This window comes from Fusarium falciforme, chromosome 5 (assembly GCF_026873545.1).
Source record: "Fusarium falciforme chromosome 5, complete sequence".
Taxonomy (NCBI): domain Eukaryota; kingdom Fungi; phylum Ascomycota; class Sordariomycetes; order Hypocreales; family Nectriaceae; genus Fusarium; species Fusarium falciforme.
The window spans coordinates 3,008,595-3,031,986 of NC_070548.1; the positions used below are offsets into that span (position 1 = coordinate 3,008,595).

General features: G+C 54.7%; 7 protein-coding genes across 7 annotated transcripts; 4 read left to right on the forward strand and 3 right to left on the reverse strand.

The window, feature by feature from the left end:
• Nucleotides 1-43: 43 nt before the first annotated feature.
• Nucleotides 44-1,753, reverse strand: NCS54_00713100 (Hypothetical protein; the record flags this gene model as incomplete). Its single annotated transcript, XM_053152565.1, has 1 exon — nucleotides 44-1,753. The coding sequence occupies one exon, from the start codon at nucleotides 1,751-1,753 to the stop codon at nucleotides 44-46; it is 1,710 nt and encodes a 569-aa protein (XP_053008540.1).
• Nucleotides 1,754-3,940: 2,187 nt separating this feature from the next.
• On the reverse strand, nucleotides 3,941-4,827 carry NCS54_00713200 (Hypothetical protein; the record flags this gene model as incomplete). The annotated part of the gene is made up of 3 exons (XM_053152566.1): nucleotides 3,941-4,176; nucleotides 4,236-4,620; nucleotides 4,783-4,827. 3 exons carry the CDS (start codon nucleotides 4,825-4,827, stop codon nucleotides 3,941-3,943), a joined length of 666 nt encoding a protein of 221 aa, XP_053008541.1.
• A 251-nt stretch (nucleotides 4,828-5,078) lies between these two features.
• On the forward strand, nucleotides 5,079-5,739 carry NCS54_00713300 (Hypothetical protein; the record flags this gene model as incomplete). The annotated part of the gene is made up of 3 exons (XM_053152567.1): nucleotides 5,079-5,232; nucleotides 5,293-5,447; nucleotides 5,641-5,739. The coding sequence occupies exons 1-3, from the start codon at nucleotides 5,154-5,156 to the stop codon at nucleotides 5,737-5,739; spliced, it is 333 nt and encodes a 110-aa protein (XP_053008542.1). The 5' UTR covers nucleotides 5,079-5,153.
• Nucleotides 5,740-7,598: 1,859 nt separating this feature from the next.
• NCS54_00713400 (Hypothetical protein) lies at nucleotides 7,599-9,516 on the forward strand (the record flags this gene model as incomplete). Its single annotated transcript, XM_053152568.1, has 2 exons — nucleotides 7,599-8,193; nucleotides 8,246-9,516. 2 exons carry the CDS (start codon nucleotides 7,599-7,601, stop codon nucleotides 9,514-9,516), a joined length of 1,866 nt encoding a protein of 621 aa, XP_053008543.1.
• A 5,921-nt stretch (nucleotides 9,517-15,437) lies between these two features.
• NCS54_00713500 (Hypothetical protein) lies at nucleotides 15,438-18,026 on the forward strand (the record flags this gene model as incomplete). Its single annotated transcript, XM_053152569.1, has 2 exons — nucleotides 15,438-16,575; nucleotides 16,627-18,026. The coding sequence occupies 2 exons, from the start codon at nucleotides 15,438-15,440 to the stop codon at nucleotides 18,024-18,026; spliced, it is 2,538 nt and encodes an 845-aa protein (XP_053008544.1).
• Nucleotides 18,027-18,768: 742 nt separating this feature from the next.
• NCS54_00713600 (RRNA adenine N(6)-methyltransferase) lies at nucleotides 18,769-19,972 on the reverse strand (the record flags this gene model as incomplete). The annotated part of the gene is made up of 2 exons (XM_053152570.1): nucleotides 18,769-19,491; nucleotides 19,550-19,972. The coding sequence occupies 2 exons, from the start codon at nucleotides 19,970-19,972 to the stop codon at nucleotides 18,769-18,771; spliced, it is 1,146 nt and encodes a 381-aa protein (XP_053008545.1).
• A 298-nt stretch (nucleotides 19,973-20,270) lies between these two features.
• Nucleotides 20,271-23,156, forward strand: NCS54_00713700 (Hypothetical protein; the record flags this gene model as incomplete). Its single annotated transcript, XM_053152571.1, has 1 exon — nucleotides 20,271-23,156. Exon 1 carries the CDS (start codon nucleotides 20,373-20,375, stop codon nucleotides 23,154-23,156), a length of 2,784 nt encoding a protein of 927 aa, XP_053008546.1. The 5' UTR covers nucleotides 20,271-20,372.
• Between the last annotated feature and the right edge of the window lie 236 nt (nucleotides 23,157-23,392).

Below are 23,392 nucleotides of genomic sequence, written 5' to 3' on the forward strand. Positions count from 1 at the left end.
CCATCTCTCGTGGCACTCTACACACATCGCACATCACATCGCATCACACCTCACCCCAGCTCCCCATCGGCCCGTTGGACGCAATCACAGAACCCGTACCCAGCGAGCCCCCAATGTCCCAGTAGTGACGTGACGACACGCTACTCCGTCGAGCCGATCGTCTTGTGCTCTGACTCGCGCAGCTGCTCGGGTGCCGTAGCGCCACGGGACTAGCGGGCGTTGTCGCTTTGAACGTCCGCCGCTCCGTCGGGGGCCGCATTCGCGACACAAGGGGGTGGTGTTGCCGGACGCGGGCCAGTTTGGCCGCAATGTCCTGTGTGCTTGACGTCGCCAGGTGAGTCGTTGTCGAAGGAGGTGGGTTGTTGCTGCGCGGCATGAATCGGGACCGCAGGTACCGGAACACAAGCTTCATGTCCAGGTCTCTCTCCCATTCCTCTTGCGTAAACACGTTGCTCATATGGGTATCTTGCCGTGGTGCCTGCACCGGCTCGGCTGGTGGCTCCGCGGTCCTGCCGCGAATGTCGATGGGCTGAGCTGCTGTCTGCATCGTAGGCTGGAACTGAGGGAACGATGCCTGCTCGGGTTTGGTGGGATGGATATTATCCGCCGCTGAGTGTGACGTGTTGGATTCCGGGATGATGGGGAGGCCGGCATAGGGGAGAGGCATTTGCTGGATCCGCGAGTATGTGGAAAAGGCACCAGGGTGGTGAGATATCTGGCTCACGAGCATGCCCAGCTCCTTCGATATCTTCTCCAAAGCGTCCAGTTGCCAAGCCTCTCTGTTTGTGGGTGGTGGGGGTTGTACCCCGAGCTGCTGCGAGGCGCGGGGTGTTGATGATAGATCCTCGTCGTCCTCAGGTACGGCCTCTCCAAGCAGGATGGAAATCATTCGTTCATCCATTCCAATCACATCTCGCATGAATTTCCTCGTCATCTTCGTCAGGATGCCCTCCGAGTGGGTCGGAGATCCAACAGCATCTTCGTCGTGCCATGTCATGTTATCAGATTCAGCATCGTGAGCAGGTTGTGAAGGCAGCGGGATGGGGTTAGATGATGAGCGTTTGTGAGATGCCTGTGAGAGTCGTCTTCGTCTTGTCTCGCGCTGAATCTCGCCCAAGAGCACACGACTGTGCTCCAATCGCCACGCCTCGATTCTCTGGCGCTTCTCTGACTCTTCAACATGATCATTCTCCACGTCGAGCTGCCTCAAGTCAAAACTTTCCTTTCTCCGATGTTGGCGCTTGGGGTTGAAGCGTTCGAATTGGTATATTTGGTCTTGGGCGTCAGCACCCAAGGTCGGCTGGTCCAGATGGAAAGAGCCAAGTCCATCGTGAGCGGGGAAAACCGGCATGGATCCTTGGTTTTCATCCTGCTGGGTGTTGAGCCCGGGAAGCGATCGAAACTCTGGCAAGTGGCTGTCGAGGCTATCAAGCTCTGCATCGTCCTCTTCTTCGACAACAGCGGATGCAGAGGCAGATGGGCGCAACTCGGCCTCGACCTCCGATCTCGCGACCGAGTTCAAGCTTCCCAGATCACCTACTCTCGACCGGCCGGGCGTCACCAGAGACTGGTCAGTCTCGGTGAGGTACGACGTGGTCGTCACGTCGGTGGGCGCGAAGAGAACCCATGTCTGCGACTCGTCCTGCTGGCGCTCCTGGGTTATCGGCGCCTCTCTTCTCGGGAGCTCCTGCTCGTCGACCGAGGGCCGGACGACGCGCTGGATGGATTGTCGTGTCGGTTGGTGGAAAGCCATGAGTAATTACAGCTCCCAGTGGAATTCGTCGTGGTTTGTGTCGTGTCGTGATGTTTGGGTTCTGATAAGGACCAAGTAGACAGCCCGCTCAGGATAAGATGGATCGGTGTAGGTGAGGGAAGTGGCCCCCTATGTCGGCCTATGTCGGGGGCTTGCAGCGGCTGTCTGCAAACAGGGTGGAACGGCGGTGGTTGGGGCTCGCAGCAAGAACCTTGAACAGGCCAAGCTCGACGAGAAGAGGATGGGGATCAAAGAATGTAGGTTCAAAGAGCCGCAAGGTAAAGAGAAGAAAGACAGACACTCTGTAGATAACCAGAGGGAAGAGGGAGAGTGACTGAGGGAACATCTGGAGGGGACCAGTGGCCAGAAGAGGGCACTACGCTCATGGGCGTCATCCACATCTAGACGCTGGCAGTTAGGTACAGTAGTCGGGGCTTGATCGGCGGGTGTGGGGGGGCGCTGCGCTCGCGTGTCCCGTCTGGTGGACATTCGATCCATCCATCCGCCATAGCCAGCCCAGCTCAGCTGGTAGGCCAGCCCCCCAACGACACAAACAATGCCCCTCTGTTAAGGTGCTTAAGCTGGGCTGTCTTGGAATTACCCGGGGCTTGCATGAGCAGCGCCAACACGCTCAGGGCAAAACTGCAACGTGCGAACGCTATGCTCTGACGTGGACGCAATGCCATCCAAGGCATAACCATAACCTGATGGAATGGGAATTCCCAGCCCTGCCGCCTCGACATGTATGTGCAAGTCCCTTGACCGTGCTCACCGGCATTTCGTCTGCACCCATGAGTTGATTCCAGCATCCATGTCATACGGTCCGAATCGCCGCAGCCTTCGAGAAAAAAGGGGACCATGTTCGCGAGCAGCCTCCATCCATGGGTCATGTCCCGTCCCTCAGATAGGTGTCTTATCAGATCAGTGGGCCCTGAGACTGCGAGACAATAAGAGATCTAGCCCGCCACTCTGCAGTAAAGTGACACAACCGCAGCCAGACGAGACCGAGACGGGTGCTCCCAGCTAGAGCGCTCCACCGCTAGCCACTCTATCCGCATCAATGGATGGGTTGGATGTTACACTGAGGGCAGACTACGGAAGCCCGTTCAGGTACATCGCCGCATGACAAAACGAGATTTTTTTCTCTCTCTCTTTTTCCAGCGGATCCGATGCCAGCCCAACATAGAATATTCCAAATCTCACTCAGCGGGCTTGCATAAGAAAAACTCATGGCCTCATCTCTACCCATGCTCGTACAACAACAACAATGCACCCCTGATGTCTGTCTCGCCCGTCAAAGGACGACGCGCGCTACTTGTGACCTCGCTCAAATGGCGTCACAAACCGTCCAAGTGAAGTCATGTGGCCCGGATGAGGCGCCGACTTGACCCTGGAGCGCCCCAACAAGACATTCTGTCTCCGCGAATCGTCTGCCGAGACACACTCACTCTCTGTTCTGTTGACATTTGCTGGCATTCACTATGCTATAAACCTTTAAGTATCATGCTAAGTCTTGAAGGCAACAAGACAGACAACAAAGGACACTCCAACTCTGATGGTCATGTGAGTTGTCCAAGTGAGTTCAGGTCGAGTCATGGATGTGATGCTGTCACACTGACTAATCGGCCTTTTCCCTTTCAACAACAGATCTGACGCAAAGGGTTGAAATGTGATGACATTCCTTCTCCCTGCGCTATTCTTGCTGCGGCTTCGTCACGTGGCTAAACGCATTTGAGGGACATTGACATTGGGAGTGGTCAACGATATCGACTGTGTGACTGCTATCCACTCAAGAACGGGGAAGCATGCATAAGTGATCGTCCATCCCCGTACATATCAGGCAAACGACGCTGCAATACATACAGCCAGCAACAGGTACGAGACGGTCACCGCATACGATACGGCATGCCTGGGCACGCCAGTCCGGATCCTCGGACAAACATAGCACTCAACGTTACACACACGGCACGGTCAGCACTTCTGTATTTAAGGCCGAAAACAATGGTATTCCACGATATCAATTCTCAAGTACCCAGATGTTACACGAGACAAGGAACGGGGCGAGTCTGTTTGCAAGATTTCAATTTGCCGAATCGACACCCTCAACTCAAGACTTCTCTAGAGGTCCTTATTTGACATGCCATTTTGACGCCAGTAAACCCAGATGCCAGCCCAACCATCACTTCTTTAAGCCTCAGACTTGAAAGCGTCGGGGAAGCGGCGCAAGTTGTTGGCGAGGTTGCCGTGGTTGGAGAGGAACTGGACGTAAGCACCGTCGACCTTGACGCGGCCGGCAGCCTTCTTCTCGAGGTACTCCTCACGTCGGAGAGGGGTGAAGCCCCAGTTCTTGGAGACAATGATCTTTTGTCGGCCAGGGAACTTGTACTGGGATCGTCGGAGAGCCTCAAGGGCAATGGCGCGGTCTGATTGTGGATTAGTAACATGATCCAAGAGTGGCGAATGATTTGTCAGGTCAACTTACTGGCATCACGAGTGCGAACGCTCATGAGAATCTGGCCAATGTTGACACGGGCGACAGTGCCGTTGGGCTTGCCCCAGGCACCACGCATACCGGTCTGCAGTCTATCGGCACCGGCGCAAGACAACATCTTGTTGATACGGACGACGTGGAAGGGGTGAGCACGGACTCGGAGGTGGAAACCCTCCTTACCGGTGTTCTTGACGAGGTACTTGTTGGCGCAAATACGGGCGGCCTCGAGGGCCTCGGAGCTCAGCTGCTCATACTCGTTGGAGACGAGGTGGATGCAGAGAGGGAAGTCATCGACGTTGGCGCGCTTTCGGCCAAGATCGAAGATTCGGATCTTGGGGTCGGGGACACCACGGTTGAACCGAGACTTGGGATACGGCTGTGAGGAAGAGGAGTCAGTAGAGTTCCAACATTATCGCGAGCTTCATCGATGGGAGTCGAGGACACCCCGCGGGAGATCGGTCATGAATATTTCGTCATGAGATTATCCCCCAAAAAAGCTCCCCAAATTCCCATCGACGTCGAGCGCATCAAAACGCACCTTGTTCTTGCAGTATCGGTAGCAACGAGCGGGACGGCGAGCCATTTTGTCGGATTGTTGGTGATCTGTCCGTAGTTGGGTGATGTGTTTGAGGGAAGACGAACCCGACAAAAGTGATACCGACTGCCTCTTCCTGATTAATCCACCAGGTTGATTTCAAAGCAGAGGTGCGATCCGTGCTCCGCTCGCGTAAACCTCGGCTTAGGGCTCAGACGAGTGCACCCTAACGCTCATTGGCCGATCGCCCCGCCCCGCAGAGCACCCACCTACAGGCTGCCAAAACTCCAAATTCTTCGAACTTTTTGATATTCAACCTCAGCACTCCATCACCCAACGTCCAGTCGCCATCACCGAGTCGCCAATCCGTCAAAATGGCCCCCCAGAAGAAGAGCAAGAAGGATGCCAACAGCATCAACTCCAAGTTGGCGCTTGTTATGAAGTCCGGAAAGGGTACGGAAACGAATTCCTGCGCCGCGACGAGAAAAACCAATGGCTAACGAAATTTCTCAGTCACTCTTGGATACAAGTCTACCCTCAAGAGCCTCCGATCCGGCAAGGCCAAGCTCATCATCATTGCTGGCAACACTCCTCCTCTCCGCAAGAGTGAGCTCGAGTACTACAGCATGCTGTCCAAGGCCCCCATCCACCACTTCTCCGGCAACAACGTAAGTTGAACTGCGCTACGTTTCCTTCACGTCTATCATCTTGCATCTTTATGCAAGATGGTTCTTTTTTACTTCTCAGGAATGCTTGCTCGTCAAGCATTTCTCTGGCTTCAAGAAGAAATTCTTGAGGCCTGCCCAGAGAAGAAGTCGTCACGACTTTGGAGGGTTCATAGGCTTACTCGTCTCCCTACAGATTGAGCTCGGTACCGCTTGCGGTAAGCTCTTCCGTTGCTCCACCATGGCCATCCTCGACGCTGGTGACTCCGATATCCTCAGCGACCAGCAGGCTTAAGCAGCCAGCTAAAGGAGAGTGCATTTCGTGGCGTTTCGGGTAAAAAGGGTCCAGGGCATTTGAGGATATACCAATCAATGTGATGAAAAAGCGACGACTTTCAGCGAGAGCATGCCCGCCACGAAGGCGCGGAGGTTCTCCCCTCGACCTATGTGTCTTGGGCTTCAGTTGGGCTTGGCATCGATTGCCAGTCCAAGTCAAATGAAAAAATAAAGCTCATGACCGTTGTTCCCCGCCATTTGTTGTCTCTGTGCCTGTCTGTGTCTTGTGTCGAATATGCTGAGTGCCAAGTGAAGTGCTGTGTGGCCTGTTGCTTGTACCTCTGACCCCCAGGGACCCAGCACGGGCACTTGATGGTAGACAGGGTTAGCATCACGTTTCCGATCTGTTCGTTCATCTCTCTTGGCTGCATGTCATTGCCCGTCACGAGCTGTGGTATTATGTCTGCCTGGACATTATGATACAAGCTGGTCAGTTTCTGTGATACAACGATGGCATGGATATCCTTGACGGCCAGTTGGTTGCAAGGGATTCTGGCAAATTAGACATTGCCGACGCCCGGTAGTGATGGCCATCTTCTCACAATGCTCACCATGGCATTGTCAAGGTGCTCTAAGCTCTTGCGCATTGAACTTGTAGCTGAAGCGCGACGAGCAGGGTTTCGAGTACAGTTACGAATGGTTGATAATCTGGCCATATTCAAGTTACAGCACTGTATCAGCAACAGGAACCCTTTGTGTAGTCAGCCGCGATGGTCAGACTCCCTTTCCACTCAGTACATATAATCGATTCGTCATAAATCTCGGAGTGGCTGCTTTTAACGGGTAGAAGCTCCTTGCGAAATGAAGTCGATCAAGCAGCTTCCAAACACAGACATCAACATCCCCGCCCAGCATCAAGATCCTTTCAAGGTAATTTCCAGTCTCTTGATTAGAGGCACCAAAACAAAGGTCATGCACGCGACGCATGGATCAAGCCTTGACCATGTCAATTTGCGGGAGAAACACAGACAGAGCGTCCTGTTGCCTTGGCCAATGAGTCCAAGGGTGGGCGATCAAAGGGGGAAGCTAGGAACGGTGCTACGTCTGGGCGGGAACCTCCGCAGTCATGGAAGACAAAGAGCAAATGGCACGTTTCACCACGGAGTATTGGACGTGTTGCAGGCCGCGCAAGAGTGACTAGCTGCTACAGTATGAGTTGCAGCGGAAATACCGTGACGGACGGACCCTGAAGCGTCCATCACAGAGGATGCCATCCATGTTGAATGCAACTCATAAACACTGCCATGCCTTGTGTAGCCTCCCTACAGACGGCATCATCTCTGACACTAGACTCGACAGCAACGCCTTGTTCTTCAGCAATCACTGACTGCCGTGGCAACTACGCAGCCGCATTCCGAGGACACGTACTGTACCCGCTCTCTCCCGTCACCTCCATCTTCGGCATCACCTCGACTTGACTGGACGCATCCATTTCCTTTTGGCTCTGGTTAGTGGAGCTTGTTTCAATAATAACTGAGGCTTGACTGCCCCAGAATAATTATAACTCGGCTTCTGGACGCTCCAGCGCCACACACGCTACCCCTACCCCTACCCCGGGCTACCCAATTTGAGGCGCAGCTAGAGGCTCCCACCTTCGGGCACTCCTATTTCGCCCTCCGCTCTGTTGAGTATTTGTGTTCCAGGTCACTTGGGCGACGTGCAGCAAGCCGCACAGCACAGTCTCGACCATCATAATCAGCATATTTACTTATCTTTTGACTTGGTTGCCCCCGCACCATTTGTTTCTGAGCATAGCACTTGCTCTTCTCTTTATTCTGCGTCTAGAGCGTTTGTCACAGTGACGCTCGTTATCGCGACATGTCTGCCGTTACCAAGAAGCCCCCGGCTGGCGGTGTCGGTCGGGTGTCCCACGCCGACTCGAGCCCTTCCCCATCTCTATCTCGCTCCAACTCCAGGGCATCGACCCCTACCAGTGGCCATGCGCGGACTCGATCGCTACGAACCGGAACACCTGTCTCTGCCCGTGCCGCTGCCGCTCGGAGGGACACAGGGCTCAGCAACGCCGAAGCTGATGCCCGAGCCGAAGCCGCTGCTGCTCTAGAGGATCTGCAGAAGCGTCTGGAGAAGGAGGAGAAGCAGTCACTTCAATATCACCGCCAGGCCGAGGTTCTGCAGTCGAAGCTCGATGAGTCGGTCAAAGAGTCGGCCAAGCTGGAGGAAAAGGCCCACGAGTTCGAAGAGCAGATCGAGACTTTGAAGAACGAGAAGCGAGAAATGACTCGCCAGATGCGAGAGATGGAGTCTATCTACGAGGCGGAGCGCAGTTCCATCCTTAAGGAGAAGGAAGACATGTCGAATCGAGAGGAGGAGATGCAAGCCATGATACAGAGGCTCAAGGACAGCCTAGCCCAACGGAACAGTACGCCCGAAGAGAACCGCCCGTCGAGACAACGTACGCATACGAGACTTGCCTCGTTTGGTATCATGATGCTAACACATTTCAGATACAGCCAGTTCATCCCCCTCTCTCGACAGTGGCAGCTTTGCCCCACCATCCTCCATACAACGAAGTGATTCACGGAGCAGCTCCAAGCTCATCCTCCAGAAGGATAAGTTGATCGAGTCTCTACGTCTGGAGCTTGCAGAGGCTCAGATTAAGCTCGTCGAGTCGGAGAACCAGGGCGGAGGCAGGTTGCACGAGGTCGAGCGTCTGCTCATGGAAGCTCGCATGGCCAATGCTCGACTTATGGAAGACAACGAGAGTTACCAGCTTCTTCTTCAGGAGCGGACTCTCAAGGGCGACTTTGGTCAGAACGACTTTAGTTATATGGGCTCTAATTCCAACCAGGAGGCACTGAATGCTCTCGAAGGCAAGACTGGAGGATCTAGCCTTGCTGATGAGCTCTCATCAGCTGGCGAGGCCGAAGCCCATGAACGACACGAGAACGACCGACGCCTAGAGAACGAACTCAAGTCCATGAAGGAGCAGAACAAGGCCCTTACACTATATATTAACAAGATTATTGAGCGCCTTCTTCAGCATCAGGACTTTGAGTCTATTCTAGACCAGTCGAGCGATCTCAAGCCTCTCCCGGATACCAACAAGGACCTGCCTCTACCACCTACGCCATCGGACAGACAGCAGTTTCCGCCCAATCTGCTCCAACGGGCTAAATCCATGGCTGTTGGACCTACGAAGACGAGACCGAGACCAATCTCGGTTATGTCACCTTCAACCACCTCGAATCACACCGACCCTGACAAGGCTCCTAGTATCCCTATCGGACTGACGCGATCAACGAGCACGAGGAGATCACGACCTCAGAGCGACCAGTTCACGGGGGCGGCCAGTCTTGTCAGCCAGATGTATAGAGGGCCTGACGGCCCCGTCTCTCCACCCCTCGGTACGCCGAGACACTCGCAGACCTTCTTCTCGCCGCCCAACATTTCAGGCAACCCTAATGCGGCCGCTCGCATACCTAGTGGAACCTCTGTGGCCACCTCTGGAAACTTCCCTGGCATGAGGAGTGAGACGTCGAGCTTGAGCGGAGAATCTGGAGACATGTCTACGGCTTCTTCACAGTCCCCTCCCCGATCCCACTCTGATAGGCACACGACGTCTTTTGCGGGAGGCAAGCCACGACCACTGCGACTCGTCCAGGAGAACCAGGATGCTGTCAAGGAGAACAAGAGGTCGAGCTGGTACTCTCCGTTCTCTTGGGGCGCCAAGAAGGATGAGCCCCAGGCTCCATCCAGCAACCCAATTCCTGAATAGGATATGAGTCGGACCCGGAGGTAATGATGATGAGGAGCGAGTTGAATGGGCGTGACGGGTTGGATATATACATTCACGGGGCATCCATAGGGACTGATGACTGGACATGTACGATTTACGTCATTAGATATAGCGGCGTTGGGTTCATGGATTATCGCAGGCTCTATCGACACTGTCTCGTTATGCACTTTTGAGATGGGCGGTGTTTTTTTTGGGGGTAACGTCTTTGGTTGTCCTTGGGATAGAGATAGCATTGATGATGCCCTGTAGAGATATATGGTTGCTGGCTGGCTGGCTGGTTGTGATGAGGCGTGATGGTTGGGGAATGACACTCATGCTCCGTAGTTATAGTTGAATATTAAATGATGCCTCTCTATAGTTTCTCCCGTCGAGTCTATCTATGCAAGTCACATCTGGAGTTTGGCGAGATGGAGTCGAGTTGTTACGGTTGTGCAACTCGATGCAGTTAATCAACCGAGTTGTCGACGTCAAGACTGCAGTGACGACATGTTACGAGGCGTTAATGAAGCTATCACGAGTTGATGAGATCTGTACCAAGTCCAGCAACTCACAGTCAACTGAAACTATACATCCGTATGATATCACTAGGGACGTGATGGAAATCCCGTGGCCGATGACGATTTTCTGCGCATGGGACTTTGTGCTGCACTAGCCCTAGCAGCCGATATCGTCCTCCTGCCATGACCCCCAAGCCAAGGGACCAACAAGAGTCACGCATTCTCTCAGCCCACTGGAAGGGACCCTTTGTGCATGCTGTACAAAATCAATAGCCTGTGGAAATGGGTGCTACGATGCTAGGCAGAGTCCACGTCAATACCCTAGCAGGATTGGAGTAGGGAAAAAATCACTCCATGGACTGTGATGTGTAAGGCGCCTATTCGCAAACCACCACCTACGCTACCCGCATAGGTAGACACACCCCCAAGCAGCGACGGACAAGTGGCCGGGCAGGGGAGAAAAGGAGACTTGGGCGCGACGGGTTTTTTCACGTCTGACAGCTCAGCCCGGCCTGATGATCCGCGCAGGAACCCGAGGAGACGATAGGTCCGGCGTGTCGCTCTTTCTGGGGGGGGATGGATGGGCGCGTGGGGTTTGGGCGTTTTTCTCTTGGGGGTGAAAGAGTGGGATGGTTGATATGAGAGGGAGAGTCACTATCGTCATACAATAAGATCCAAGACAATATGTGTTTCTCATGTGCAGAGGTGTTGGTGATTACTGGGACGCATGCTCAGGTTGCGTCATGAAGGGTTTCCTAGGCACCCCAGGCTAAGTACTCGCAGAATCAGCATGCATGTGTCATGCGATTCGTCCTTGACCCGATCCTCTGCCTCGTCCATCTCGTTGGCTTGTTTGTTTGGCGTATGTATAAAGTTGCTATTCGCTATCAGAACTGACGGGAGCTAAAGATAAAGCACAACAACAACAATACCTACGTGTACAGGCTAGAGAAGCCAGCAGTGAATGAATGAATGCCCCGGCTTGGAAATTAAGTAGCGAGAGACTGCAGTGTCGGCGGTAGTGCTAGAATAGTTTGTTCTCTACAGATGAGATTGGTTCAAGCTGACGCCGTCCCTTTGAAAGCCAGGTTGACGCGGTTGTGGCTGTAAGGCATGCGCTGCGGATGTGGATTCAAACGGCTGTAATCGAGATTATGTCACTCCTCGAATCACATCCTCCAGCCGTCTCACATGAACCCTGCCATGTCTTGTGTTACACAGCCTACTGCGAAGTGGAAGCGGCCGAGACGAGGGGGCTCACGTCCAAGTCTTCCAAGTCTGCCTCCCCTCGCGTAAATTGATCACCTACCCCGTAATCTTATCTCTGCTCTGCCTCTGATCACGTCCGCCAGCAGTGGCTTGGGGTGCTACCTCATATGTTGTTGAACGGGTGCCACACGCGCGGCCGATGGTGGGGAGGGCACATTCGTGTCGGGCTGTGAGAGGCCGAGCACAGCGTGAAGGGCTGTGACCTCGAGAGGGCTGAGGCCTTTTCACCATGGCAGTTGCACTTTGTCGCTGCTGTGTGCAGGCCCCTGGCCATCGTCACGTCTACTGATACGTCGAGGTACGTGACAGCCTGGTGAATCCAGGGTTGACGGAGGCCGAATCTAGCATCCGAATCAGGTCACGCCCAAGTCTCGGACGGGAGAGCGGGAGTTCGTGGAGGGGCGGGAACCCCTCCCTCTTCGAGAACAAGACGGATAGAAGGGAACAACGACATGGATCGGAGCATGGAATAAGGCATGGCATGATACTGCATCACAATCTGTGGTCGCCAGGGGGTGGGATGAGAAGCAGATGAGACCGAGGCTCACTCATGAGCAGAGCAGCATCCAGGGTAGTTCCAGGTGAACCGTGCTTGGATGAAGGGGGATGACTGACAGCACAGGAGACAAGGCTCCGCACGGTCCCCGGCAAGTACTCAAGGTATCTGCCCAAGATTCGTTTTCGTTTCTCTCTAGGAGCGAGTCTACTGTTGTGCCTTGTCCACGAGTCAACAGGGCTTAGTAGCAAGGCAGGATATGACAAGAACGCCCAGTTAGGCCGGCACAAGAGCGCTATCGTCTCGTCGAGGCCAGCGCCCAGCCTCGTGGCATCGGGAGCGGCAGCACTATATCTTGCATAGAACATCATCTCCCCGGAGAAACATGGTCGGCCGTTTCGGCCCCAGGCTCTCTGAGTGGGAAAAGTCCGCCGGACTGTATCAGCAAGGGTCGTCAGCGTCTCGCTCATTCAGGTGCCAGTGCCAGTGCCTGTGCCAGTGCCTGTGCCTGTGGACCCGGACAGGACGCTCAGTTCCCCGGGCCCTAGAAGAGAGGAGAGCCAGAAGAATCGCAATGTGCGGTCAGAAGGGAGGTCACGGGGCCATGACGAGAATACCCAAGGTGTACTTGCGGTGCCGTTGCCACGGAGCCGGTGAGGCTGTAGCCTGCATGTATTTTTGACCCAAGTCCTGTCCCTGACTTGGGGCGGACAAGTGCCATGTAGGAGCGTTTTGCGGACCATTCGTTCCTGTTTCCGGGCAGCCTGTCAATGAAGGCCTTGGTGCTAGAGGGGAACGGACTGTTGGGACGGCGCCAGGGGAGCGTTCCCGCGGGAGGGCCGGCTCTCGGGGACATTGCCATGGGATCTTCGTGGGCGCATCCACCTACGTAGTGATTCCAAGGCTCCCACGAGTCCATGACGCGCAAGTTGCTGGGCAGCATCTGTCGATCCGGTTGGCAATTTTCTTTTTCTGGGGGATGGTCATGATCAAGCAAGCAAGACTCGGGGAGCATAGACGAGAGAGATGATGCAGATTTCAATGCCCACATGATCCAGCCTTGAGCCATTGAGAGCCATGCCCGGCCACTCAAGGCCGTTGCCAACGTGGCGCTGGATACCTTTACCAAGCAAGTCTTCACCGGAGACATCACTCTTGGACCCGGTGCGCGTCTTCGGGTGCCGATTACTAAAGCCGACAAGAAGCATGACAGCGTGCCATTCCGTTCCAGAAGAGGCCTGATGGATCCAGCAGCGACGGCCAGACGAGAGGAAAAAGTAATCTCCTCCACCGCCTGACTGCCGGCCAAGTCAAGCGGTTGCGAAGCCCCTGCTGCTGCGATGAATGAAGACTTTCTCTTGCCTGACCATGAACCCGGGACTTGGCGCACCAAACAAACTGGTGCGACCGGGAACTGACGGGACGGACGTTGGCAGGCGAGAACGAGCGAGGGGATATTGGGATTAGGTATCGGACAAACGAGGAGTCTCATGACCCGTGCGTCCTGAGTGATGAGTTCCTGGACAAAGAAGCGAGAGATGATTTGATCTGGGAGCTTTTTTTTTCTTTCTTTTTTTGGTGTGGGAGCAATCAGGTACCGGTTACAGGGGGGTCTTTCCGCCAAACAAGGGCCTGGGCTCTGAAGATGGATGGTGGTCCTTCCTCCGTCACCCGGTGCCAGGTACCGGCTCCAGAGGCCAGTGGAAGTACGGATTTTGAGCTCAAAACCAAGTTGATGGCGGATATTTGGTTCTGCTGTTGGGCCAAGCACGGGGAAGTCCCCGACATAGAATTGTTGAAACAGTTTGGGCATCAGAGTCTCGAAGGAAGTGTAGGTGTCCTTCATTTTAGTCTCCTAAGTCCTTCTCACAGTGCTTATCAACAGCAAGAAGCATCGAATCCTCCCATCTCGGTGACCCGGCTCGGCTTACAAGCCTAGGTGCCTCAACCGAGCGAGCGAGAGTTGCCAATCTCGCCCGCCTCGTTCTCCTCAAACATCCATATTGTCTCGGTCCCCATCTATGTACTGTAGCTAGCCTGGAATGTCTCTCGGCTGTCGGTTGCCCGTTTCCTCTCCAAGAAAAAGCACGGGCTGTTTGGCGGTATGGCTGCTCTAGCGACCACGCGCAATGGCTGGCTCAACGGGCTTCTTTAGCACCTGAGCAACGTCGAGCCCAGCTTCTTGTTCAGGCACAAAAGCACAGACAGGCTTTATCAGTCCATCTCAACCAATTCCTCACTCTGAAGCAAACAATAGAGAGTAGAGAATGAGACCAGAGTGAAATAGACCGTGTGAGAAAAGCCCTTTCACTAACATGGGGCTGGGCTGTTGAGAGTCTAGCCCACACCCACAGGCCAAGGATGAAAAGAAGTTTAGACAGTGCATCAGCGTGAACATGATTACGACATTATTGTAGTATCGTCCCCTCACTGGCCCTCACCGTGTAGCCTGTGGCTTTCCGACTTTCTTTTCCCTCTTTCTTTTTTTTCCCTTTTCTTCTTCTGTCAACGAGGGCTTGACTTCCAGCCAGCCGCGTCCTTGCATCAAGAGAGAGAGGGAAGAAAAAAAATCTGACAGCCCCAGCAGCAAATCCACACACACCCACTCACACACTCACACACGCACCCGCGCGGTCAAGTCACCCAACAAGCAATTATCACAGCTAGAGCCAAGGGCTTTTGTGTGTGCGTGTGGCATGCCAGCTCCGTACCAAGGCGACCCGACAGATTGTGTCATGCTCTCGCGCTAAGTTGGGCTGGCCAATCCCCTTGCTCTACCCCAGCCCAAATCTGCCCCTTCCTGGTTCCTTTTCAGGTTCCTTTTTCCAGGCCCGGTCCAGGGAGTGCCAGGTTTCTCTTATTTGGGGGCGCCTCTCATCCGACGCCCTCTGCACTGCGCTGCGCTGCACGTCCGCTTGTTTCTTACAGCCTGCGAGACAGTACGTACCAGCTGCGTCAGTCACTGCGGTGTCGTCAAGTCGAGTCGAGTTTTTTTTTTCTCCTCCCCTCTTCTGGCGCCGACGCCTCGAGTAGGGCGGATATAGGTACGGCCGGGTACATAGAGATCGTCACCTCTCCCACTTCTTCCAGCACTACGCCCACCTCCACTGGCACCCGTCGTTTACACCCACCGTCACTCCCGCCGACCACCACCACCTCTACTTGACCTAAACACCACTTTCTACGACAATAAACCACTTCGCTGCATCATCAACGTTTTTCTCGCCTTCGGTGCGCCATTACCACCGGGCTGCTTCCTCCTGCATACCGTTGAACCTTGCTCTGCTTCCGTTTTACTGCCAACTTCTCTCTCACCCCCCTGTCTTCGCCTTCTGTCGACCCAACCATCCCGCCCGTCCGCTCGTGTCGTCTGCCACATTCATCGACAGACTTGCGCAAGCTGCCGCCCGGAATAGGTTGGGTTTAGGTGCCTGGATCTCTACCTTGCGCCCTTCTCACCACATACCCGCGCTCTCGAGGCCCTCGATCTCGCCCACGCCCCCCAATGACGAGGAGCCAACCACGATGATCCATCTTGAAGCCTGCATCGCCATTCATCGTCCCTGCTAAGGCCCGCCCCGGTGGCATGCTATGCTCCCTCGACTTTCACTCGACCATTCTTGCAGGCTACCGTAATCATGGACAAGTCATCTGCCGTCTCTGACGGCCCCTCCGGCCTCGGCCGTACTGCTTCCAACTTGTCCGATAGACTACGCTCCAATACTCCCGATCCTTCTGCTACCTCATCAACAACCACAACCACGACAGGCAGCCAGAACTCGAGACATTCTTCCACAAACAACTCTGTTGGCCCTTCGCCTCTCGCCTCCAGGGATTCATCACCCACACGACGTCCGCGAAGGACCCCCTCAGCAAATCGACTCCCCGGTACTCGATCCCGCAAGAACAGCCAGACCGACCAGAGTCCCTCGCGCCCAACACGACCAAGCTACACTTCCGCCGCTCCAGCGCGCTCCTTGTCGTCAACAACAACCCCCACACTCCTCCCCTCGCAAGACCAGCAGCAGATTCAAGCGCCGACTCCACAAAAACCAGGTTTCAATACGGATCTGAGGGATAGCAATAGTCCGCGATGGCCCGTCTCGCCCCGCTTGCGATCACCTCCTCCCCAGTTTAGCAGGCCTGGGATGCCTGCTCGCCGCAGTGAACACGACCTGCCTTCTATCAACGTCCAACGACCCAGCCCTTCACCACAGCCGGTGGACCAGACCACGCCAGAGAGTGAGATGGAGGAATCACAATTCCCTTCTGGAATCAGGACTCCGGCCCGAGGGGCTCTGGAAACGGTTCAGGAAGTCAGCCTACCAAATTCTCCAAATCCTCCCAGCAACCCAGCTCTCGTAGAAAAGTTGAAGGAGAAGCTCTCCGGTGCTGAGAGCCATTCCGATACTGCACTTGCCGATGCCCGGACCTTGCGAGCTCGAGCCAACTTGACCGGCCAAGAGAGTGGGAGCGACACCAGTAATAACAAGACTGAGCCGAGAAGAACGACATCAGTCCCTCCGCCCATGATCACGCGACAGTCTAGTGCCATGTCGACGAAGCAGATGAAGGCGAAGCAGGACGGTTCTACACAAAGCATGACGGTTGAGACTGAAACCGTCCCGAGTGTTCCTCAAGTTGCTCTCGCAACTGGCCCGAAAAGCGAGGGTCCCAACGGTACTCTGAAGACGAAACAAAGTACCGAGACCATCAAGCCCAAGAAGGAAAAGAGGAAGACGACGCGCAAGCAACCCGCTGTCAATACGGGGAATGGTGAGCTATCGCCTCGCCATGCGATAGGATGTGACTGCTAACAAATCTTAGCTTCATCGAAAGCAGATATCTTTGAGGCATCCATTGCGAGCGCTGTCGATGAGGCTAATACCTCGGACTCGGAGGAAACCTTTGTATATGATTCTAACCCTCCAGATGGAAATGACCGAGCTGGACGGCGATTTCATTCTCGGACTCCCAGCGCGACCTCCATGGCCAGCCAGGCTGACCGTCAAAATCTGCGTTCCATCTACGGTATCATGGAGGGTCCTGGGCCTGTTCATGGACCTAAAAAGACGATGAAGTTCGTCAATACTTTCACTAGCAACGGAAACGACAACTTGACGGTTGGAGACGAAGACAAAGCCTCCAACCGTGGAGGCGGTAGCGGATCGACACGAGGCACGACAAGGCACCATCATCACATTGGCCGCTGGGGTCGTCAACCCGGTAATGGCCATCCTTCACTCTTTGATAATGAGTCTCCGTTCCCGAACGCGGCGAGAACCAAGCTTGCGGGTGCCAATTCCCGCAACTCATCTGGACCTCCAAGCCCACGAAATGCCCATTCGAATCGAAACTTTGGTCATAAGCGTTCCGCGATGCAAATGTCATCGAGCTATGATATGGACGATACGACTGGGGCGGACGACGAGCGTACGCCGCTCATCGGCTCAATGCGATCCGGACGCTCGCAACGAAATCGACGGGGGCCACACAATCTGCGACAGGCCGAGTCGCAGACATTTACGAGACGGTCGTCATACCTGAACCGGTTCGCGGCATGCCTGGTCCTCACCATGATGTTCATGCTGGTGATTACCGGTGCCATCGGTTTCATGTTTGCCACTTCACAACCAATGACTGGAATCGAAATCACTGCCATCCACAACGTGGTGACCAGTGAACAAGTCTTGATGTTCGACCTGACCGTCAAGGCGCACAACCCTAATATCGTTGTCGTCACAATCGACCACGCAAACCTGGAAATATTTGCGAAGTCAGAGTACACGGGGACAGATTCAGATTGGTGGACACGTCCGCATAACCCAGGAGATATCCTGCCTCGGGATGATCCTGTGAACGATCCACCACTGGATGACCCTGACCCCGACGACGACCTCAAACCCAATGTTCTGTTGGGACGGATCACAGAGTTCGACAGCCCTCTGACATTCGAGGGCTCTCTCTTTCACCAAGGCACCTCATCGTCAACCGGCGAGATGCAGCTGGGATATCCACTGAACGGAACAGCAGGCGGCTCGAGACGATGGGAACGAATCTATCAGAACGAGTTTGACCTCATCGTCAAGGGTGTCGTTAAGTACACCCTTCCGATGAGTGCCCGCGTCCGTAGCGCGACGGTATCCGGAAGAAAGACAGTGAAGCCGAACTCAGCTAACGATCCATCCCACAAGCCGAACAGCACCACACTGGATCTTTCTAACTAGACGGGGTTCTGCCTGAAGAAAGGCGGAACCCCTTCTGGCCTTTCCTTTGTCACAACAACGAACGTTTGTCTTGTGTATTTTGAGCGCGCATGGCATGACATCTTGGGGATCGGCGGGCGTTGGATGTCAATTTCCAACCACATGATGGCTGATCATTAAAGGAACATGGAGATGCAAGATTTTGACTCATTGGTTTATAGACAGGGATAACGCCCATGCTTCCTGTCAGGTGTTTCTTGGGTGGTTTTTACGCGCGCTGGTTTCATTACTCCGGACGGCCAGCCTGACAAACACAAGACAATGTGTGCCGTGGTGCAAGTATGCCTTGCCACGGGGGTTTGGACACGGAGAAGGGTTATGGATGGAGTTATTGCTTTTGTTTTTCGTTCTACAAAACCTTATAGATGGAAAAGCGGCAACAATATGTTGTAATTGTAACGGCTTATGACAACACCAACAAACAAGAAAATTATGAGTCGTCGAGACTCGGGGGAAATGGAGGCTTGGAGCACATATGAGATACATAGGGTGGAAATGAGAAAGGCATATCTTACTGAATCCATAACTGAGCATGCTATATCGTAAAGACAAAAGGTATTTGATTGGATCTCGTAATATCTACTCTGAGAGCACGCTGTTCAATGTGAAGACGCCCCAACGCCATCTCTTTTATACGCCGACCTTGGCCCATTCATATCCGCCCACCCAGTACTCATTCAGACTTTTCAGATCGTAGAGCGTATCAAGAGAAGTGGATGCCCTCCTCGTTGAAAGCAAACAGGAGACGGAGGAAGTCGTTTTCGTCACACTTTCCGGATCGCTTGTCAGCCAGCTCGGTCACGTCCTCGAGCACCTTGCGGATCTTCTCTCGGACGAGTTCGGCCACCTTTGTCTTCTTTCGCTTGCTCTTTGTCTTGGCAGTTGCTGAGTTTTGCATCTCCTTGAAGAAATCGGGGGCATCTTCATCCTCATCGACGTCCATGCCGCCCTCCTCGGCGTCACCATCCTCCATGTCCATATCGTCGTCCTGGCCATCCTCCACCAGGGTGTCATCAACGGGAACGCCGTTCATGGCGCACCAAGTACGGTAATTTCGCTCAACCATGGCCAGTACCTCCTTGGTGCCGAGCCAACTCGCGCGAAGAGTCTTGTTCTTGCGGACGAAGCACACTCGCAGGAGTCCATCCCACTCGTCCCAGCTGACGTTGGGGCGGTCCTTGCCCGTCTTGGGCTCAATACGAACAACGGAGGACTCGACTTGCGGCGGGGGGCGGAAGTTGTTCTTGCCGACCTTCATGATGTGGGTGATCTTGGCCCAGAACTGGGCGTTGACCGAGAGGCGGCAGTAGAGGGCGTCACCGGGGCGGGCTGTCAGGCGCAGGGCAAATTCGCGCTGGAACATGAGAACTGAGGTACGAGGAGGGTTTGGAAGGGAGAGGAGCTTGAAGACGAGGGGACTGGAGATCTACGCAAGAGTTGTTAGTTCTTGTTCATGGCACCTTGACAAGGCTGGTGTGGCATACTTGATAGGGGGTGTTTGATATGCAAACGTCAAACTGCGGGAGCTCAGTCTTGATGACATCGCCCAGCAAGACCTCGAGTTTCCTCTGCTCAGGCGTTCCCTGCACACGCTTGGTGACTTCGGCCGCCATTCGGGGATCGACCTCAACACATATGCACTTCTTTGCGCGCTCCAGGATACGGACTGTCAGGTTACCAGTACCGGGACCGACTTCGAGAACGGTATCCGTCGGCTTGAGGAAGGCCTTCTCGACAATGGCATCCGAGACACCGGGGTTCTTGAGAATATGCTGGCCAAAGTTGGTGTTGAACTTGAAGACGTTGTTCTTGTTGGAGCTGGAACCGCTACCTCCACCACCACCGCTTGGTCGCTCGTACGGCGTGCTCGATGCGCTGCCACGCTTGGCGTGCTTTATCTTGGCCATGGTGTACTCAATTTGGCCTCGTCGTCGCTGGTTCTGCGATTCAAAATCACTAGAAATCAAATCGTGGGGTTCCTTGTGGAGGGGCGTTGGTGAACTTTTTTTTTCGGCGTTATCTTATCAATTAAGAGACGGGGCGTGCCAATATGCCCCAGCCCGGGTGTCAAAATATCGCAGAAAACAGTGGGCTCATTGCCGGGCTGCGTTGGGATTTTCACCCGTATTCTTTCTGTTTTGGACCTCTCCATCAGCCTCAGTTTACTGCCTAGACATTGGCTTGTGGCTAAATTGGAGCTCTGTCGCAACATCCTTCTTTCTTCAAACCCAACTCATCACCTTCACTCAACACAATCGCTCATTTCAACCTCTAATATCGGAAGCGCCAACAGGCCCAGTCGCGAAAATGTCGGGACGACGCGACTTTCTCAACCAGCCAGCGCCCGAGAACTATGTTGCTGGTCTTGGACGAGGCGCAACAGGTTTCACGACACGATCCGATCTTGGTCCGGCTAGGGACGGTCCCAGCGAAGATCAGATCAAGGAGGCCCTTGCGAAGCGCGCCGCTCAGCTTGGCCTCGCGCCGGACAAGAAGGGGAAAGAGAAGGAAAAGGAGGACGAGGGCGGCGACGACGACGATCGATACCAAGATCCCGACAACGAGGTTGGACTCTTCGCCGGTGGCGTGTACGACAAAGATGACGAGGAGGCCGATCGAATATGGGAATGGGTAGACGAGAGGATGGACCGAAGAAAAAAGCAGCGAGAGGCGCGAGAGCAGGCCGAGAAGGACGAGTACGAACGCAACAATCCCAAGATTCAGCAGCAGTTTTCCGACTTGAAGCGCGCCCTAGCGAGCGTCACGGATGACGAGTGGGCGAACCTGCCCGAGGTTGGCGATCTGACTGGAAAGAACCGACGTAGCAAACAGGCGCTGCGACAGAGATTCTATGCTGTCCCCGACAGCGTCCTTGCGGCGGCACGCGACTCGACCGAGATGGGCACAACTGTCATGGACGAGGGTACGGCATCTAGCTCTGGTGACGTTTCAGACGGGACCATGACGAACTTTGCCAAGATCGGAGCAGCTCGAGACAAGGTGCTCAAGTCCAGGCTGGAGCAGGCTGGCACAGACTCGGTTGCGGGAGGAACATCGACGAGCATCGATCCTCAGGGCTACCTCACGAGCCTCAACAAGATGCAGATGAGTGAGGCGCAGGCCCAAGTTGGAGACATCAACCGTGTGCGCGAGCTGCTGCAATCGGTGGTCAAGACAAACCCTACGAATGCGCTTGGCTGGATCGCTGCGGCACGATTGGAAGAGCTGGCAGGCAAGATTGTTACAGCGCGGAAGACGATCGACAAGGGCTGCACGCAATGTCCCAAGAGTGAGGATGCGTGGCTGGAAAACATTCGTCTCAACAACGACTCCCCCAACGCGAAGATTATTGCTCGCAGAGCTATCGAGGCGAACAACACTTCAGTGAGGCTATGGGTGGAGGCCATGAGGTTGGAGACGCTCCCTAGCAACAAGAAGCGAGTTATTCGGCAAGCTCTGGACCACATCCCCGAGTCAGAGGCTCTGTGGAAGGAGGCTGTCAACTTGGAGGAGAACCCAGACGATGCCAAGTTGCTTCTGGCCAAGGCAACAGAGCTCATTCCTCTATCGGTTGACCTTTGGCTGGCTTTGGCCCGTCTGGAAACACCTGAGAACGCCCAAAAGGTCCTGAACAGAGCTCGAAAGGCTTGCCCGACATCACACGAAATCTGGATTGCAGCCGCGCGATTGCAAGAGCAGCTTGGCCAAGGAAACAAGGTCAATGTCATCAAGCGTGCCGTCCAGGTTCTCGCAAAGGAGTCTGCCATGCCCAAGCGTGAAGAGTGGATCGCCGAGGCTGAGCGGTGCGAGGAGGAGGGTGCCATTATTACCTGTGAGAATATTATCCGAGAGACTCTTGGTTGGAGTCTAGACGAAGACGACGATCGCAAGGACACATGGATGGAGGACGCAAGGGCAAGCATCAACCGAGGCAAATACGAGACGGCTAGGGCGATCTATGCCTACGCGTTGCGAGTGTTCGTCAACAGCAAGACGATGTGGATGGCCGCAGCAGACCTGGAGAGGAACCACGGCTCTCGAGAGTCACTCTGGCAGGTGCTGGAGAAGGCCGTCGAGGCATGCCCCAAGAGCGAGGACCTGTGGATGATGCTGGCCAAGGAGAAGTGGCAAGCGGGAGAGGTGGACAACGCACGACTTGTGCTCAAGCGAGCCTTCAACCAGAACCCCAACAACGAGGATATCTGGCTGGCTGCCGTCAAGCTCGAGTCGGAGAATGGCAACGCGGAGCAGGCAAGGAAGCTGTTGGAGATTGCCCGTGAGCAGGCCCCGACAGATCGCGTATGGATGAAGAGCGTGGTGTTTGAACGGGTGTTGGGCAATGTCGAGGCAGCACTTGACCTTGTGCTACAGGCTCTTCAGCTCTTCCCGGCAGCAGCGAAGCTGTGGATGCTCAAGGGCCAGATCTACAGCGACCTAGGCAAGCTGGGTCAGGCGAGAGAAGCTTACGCGACTGGAGTTAAGGCGGTGCCCAAGTCTGTGCCTCTGTGGCTTCTATATGCACGTCTTGAGGAGAATGCCGGTCTTACCGTCAAGGCTCGATCGGTACTTGATCGTGCTCGACTAGCAGTGCCGAAGAACGCCCAGCTGTGGTGCGAGTCGGTACGATTGGAACGGCGAGCGGGCAACCTGGCACAGGCCAAGTCAATGATGGCTAAGGCGCAACAAGAGGTGCCTAAGAGCGGACTGCTCTGGGAGGAGCAGATCTGGCACCTCGAGCCACGGACACAGCGCAAGCCTCGCAGTCTTGAGGCCATCAAGAAGGTGGACAGCGACCCGATCCTGTTTGTGGCGGTGGCCCGCATCTTCTGGGGTGACCGCAAGCTAGACAAGGCTCAGAACTGGTTCGAAAAGGCTCTGGTGCTGGACAGCGACTGCGGTGACTCGTGGGCGTGGTACTACAGGTTCCTGTGCCAACACGGCACTGAGGAGAAGCGGGCGGATGTGGTGACCAAGTGCGTGCTCAATGAGCCGCGGCACGGCGAGGCGTGGCAGGCTGTGGCCAAGAAGCCTGAGAACGCCAGGAAGAGCTGTGAGGAGATTCTCAAAATAGTTGCTGCGGAGCTTGAGTAGCGGTTTAGACGAGACCGAGGGAGGTTAGCTTGCAGCATTTTTAGAGCTTAAATATCAAAATAGCTTGAGGGTTTTGGAGTTTGGAAGCTGGGTTGCTTTATCGATACTAGGGAGGTTAGAGAGGTAGACATCATCCATGATGGACATGTCATGATGCACACACGAATAATATTCTTCCCTACAGAGTCTTGATCCAGGTGAGAGGTTGATCTGATGTATGATCATCATTCATTGTT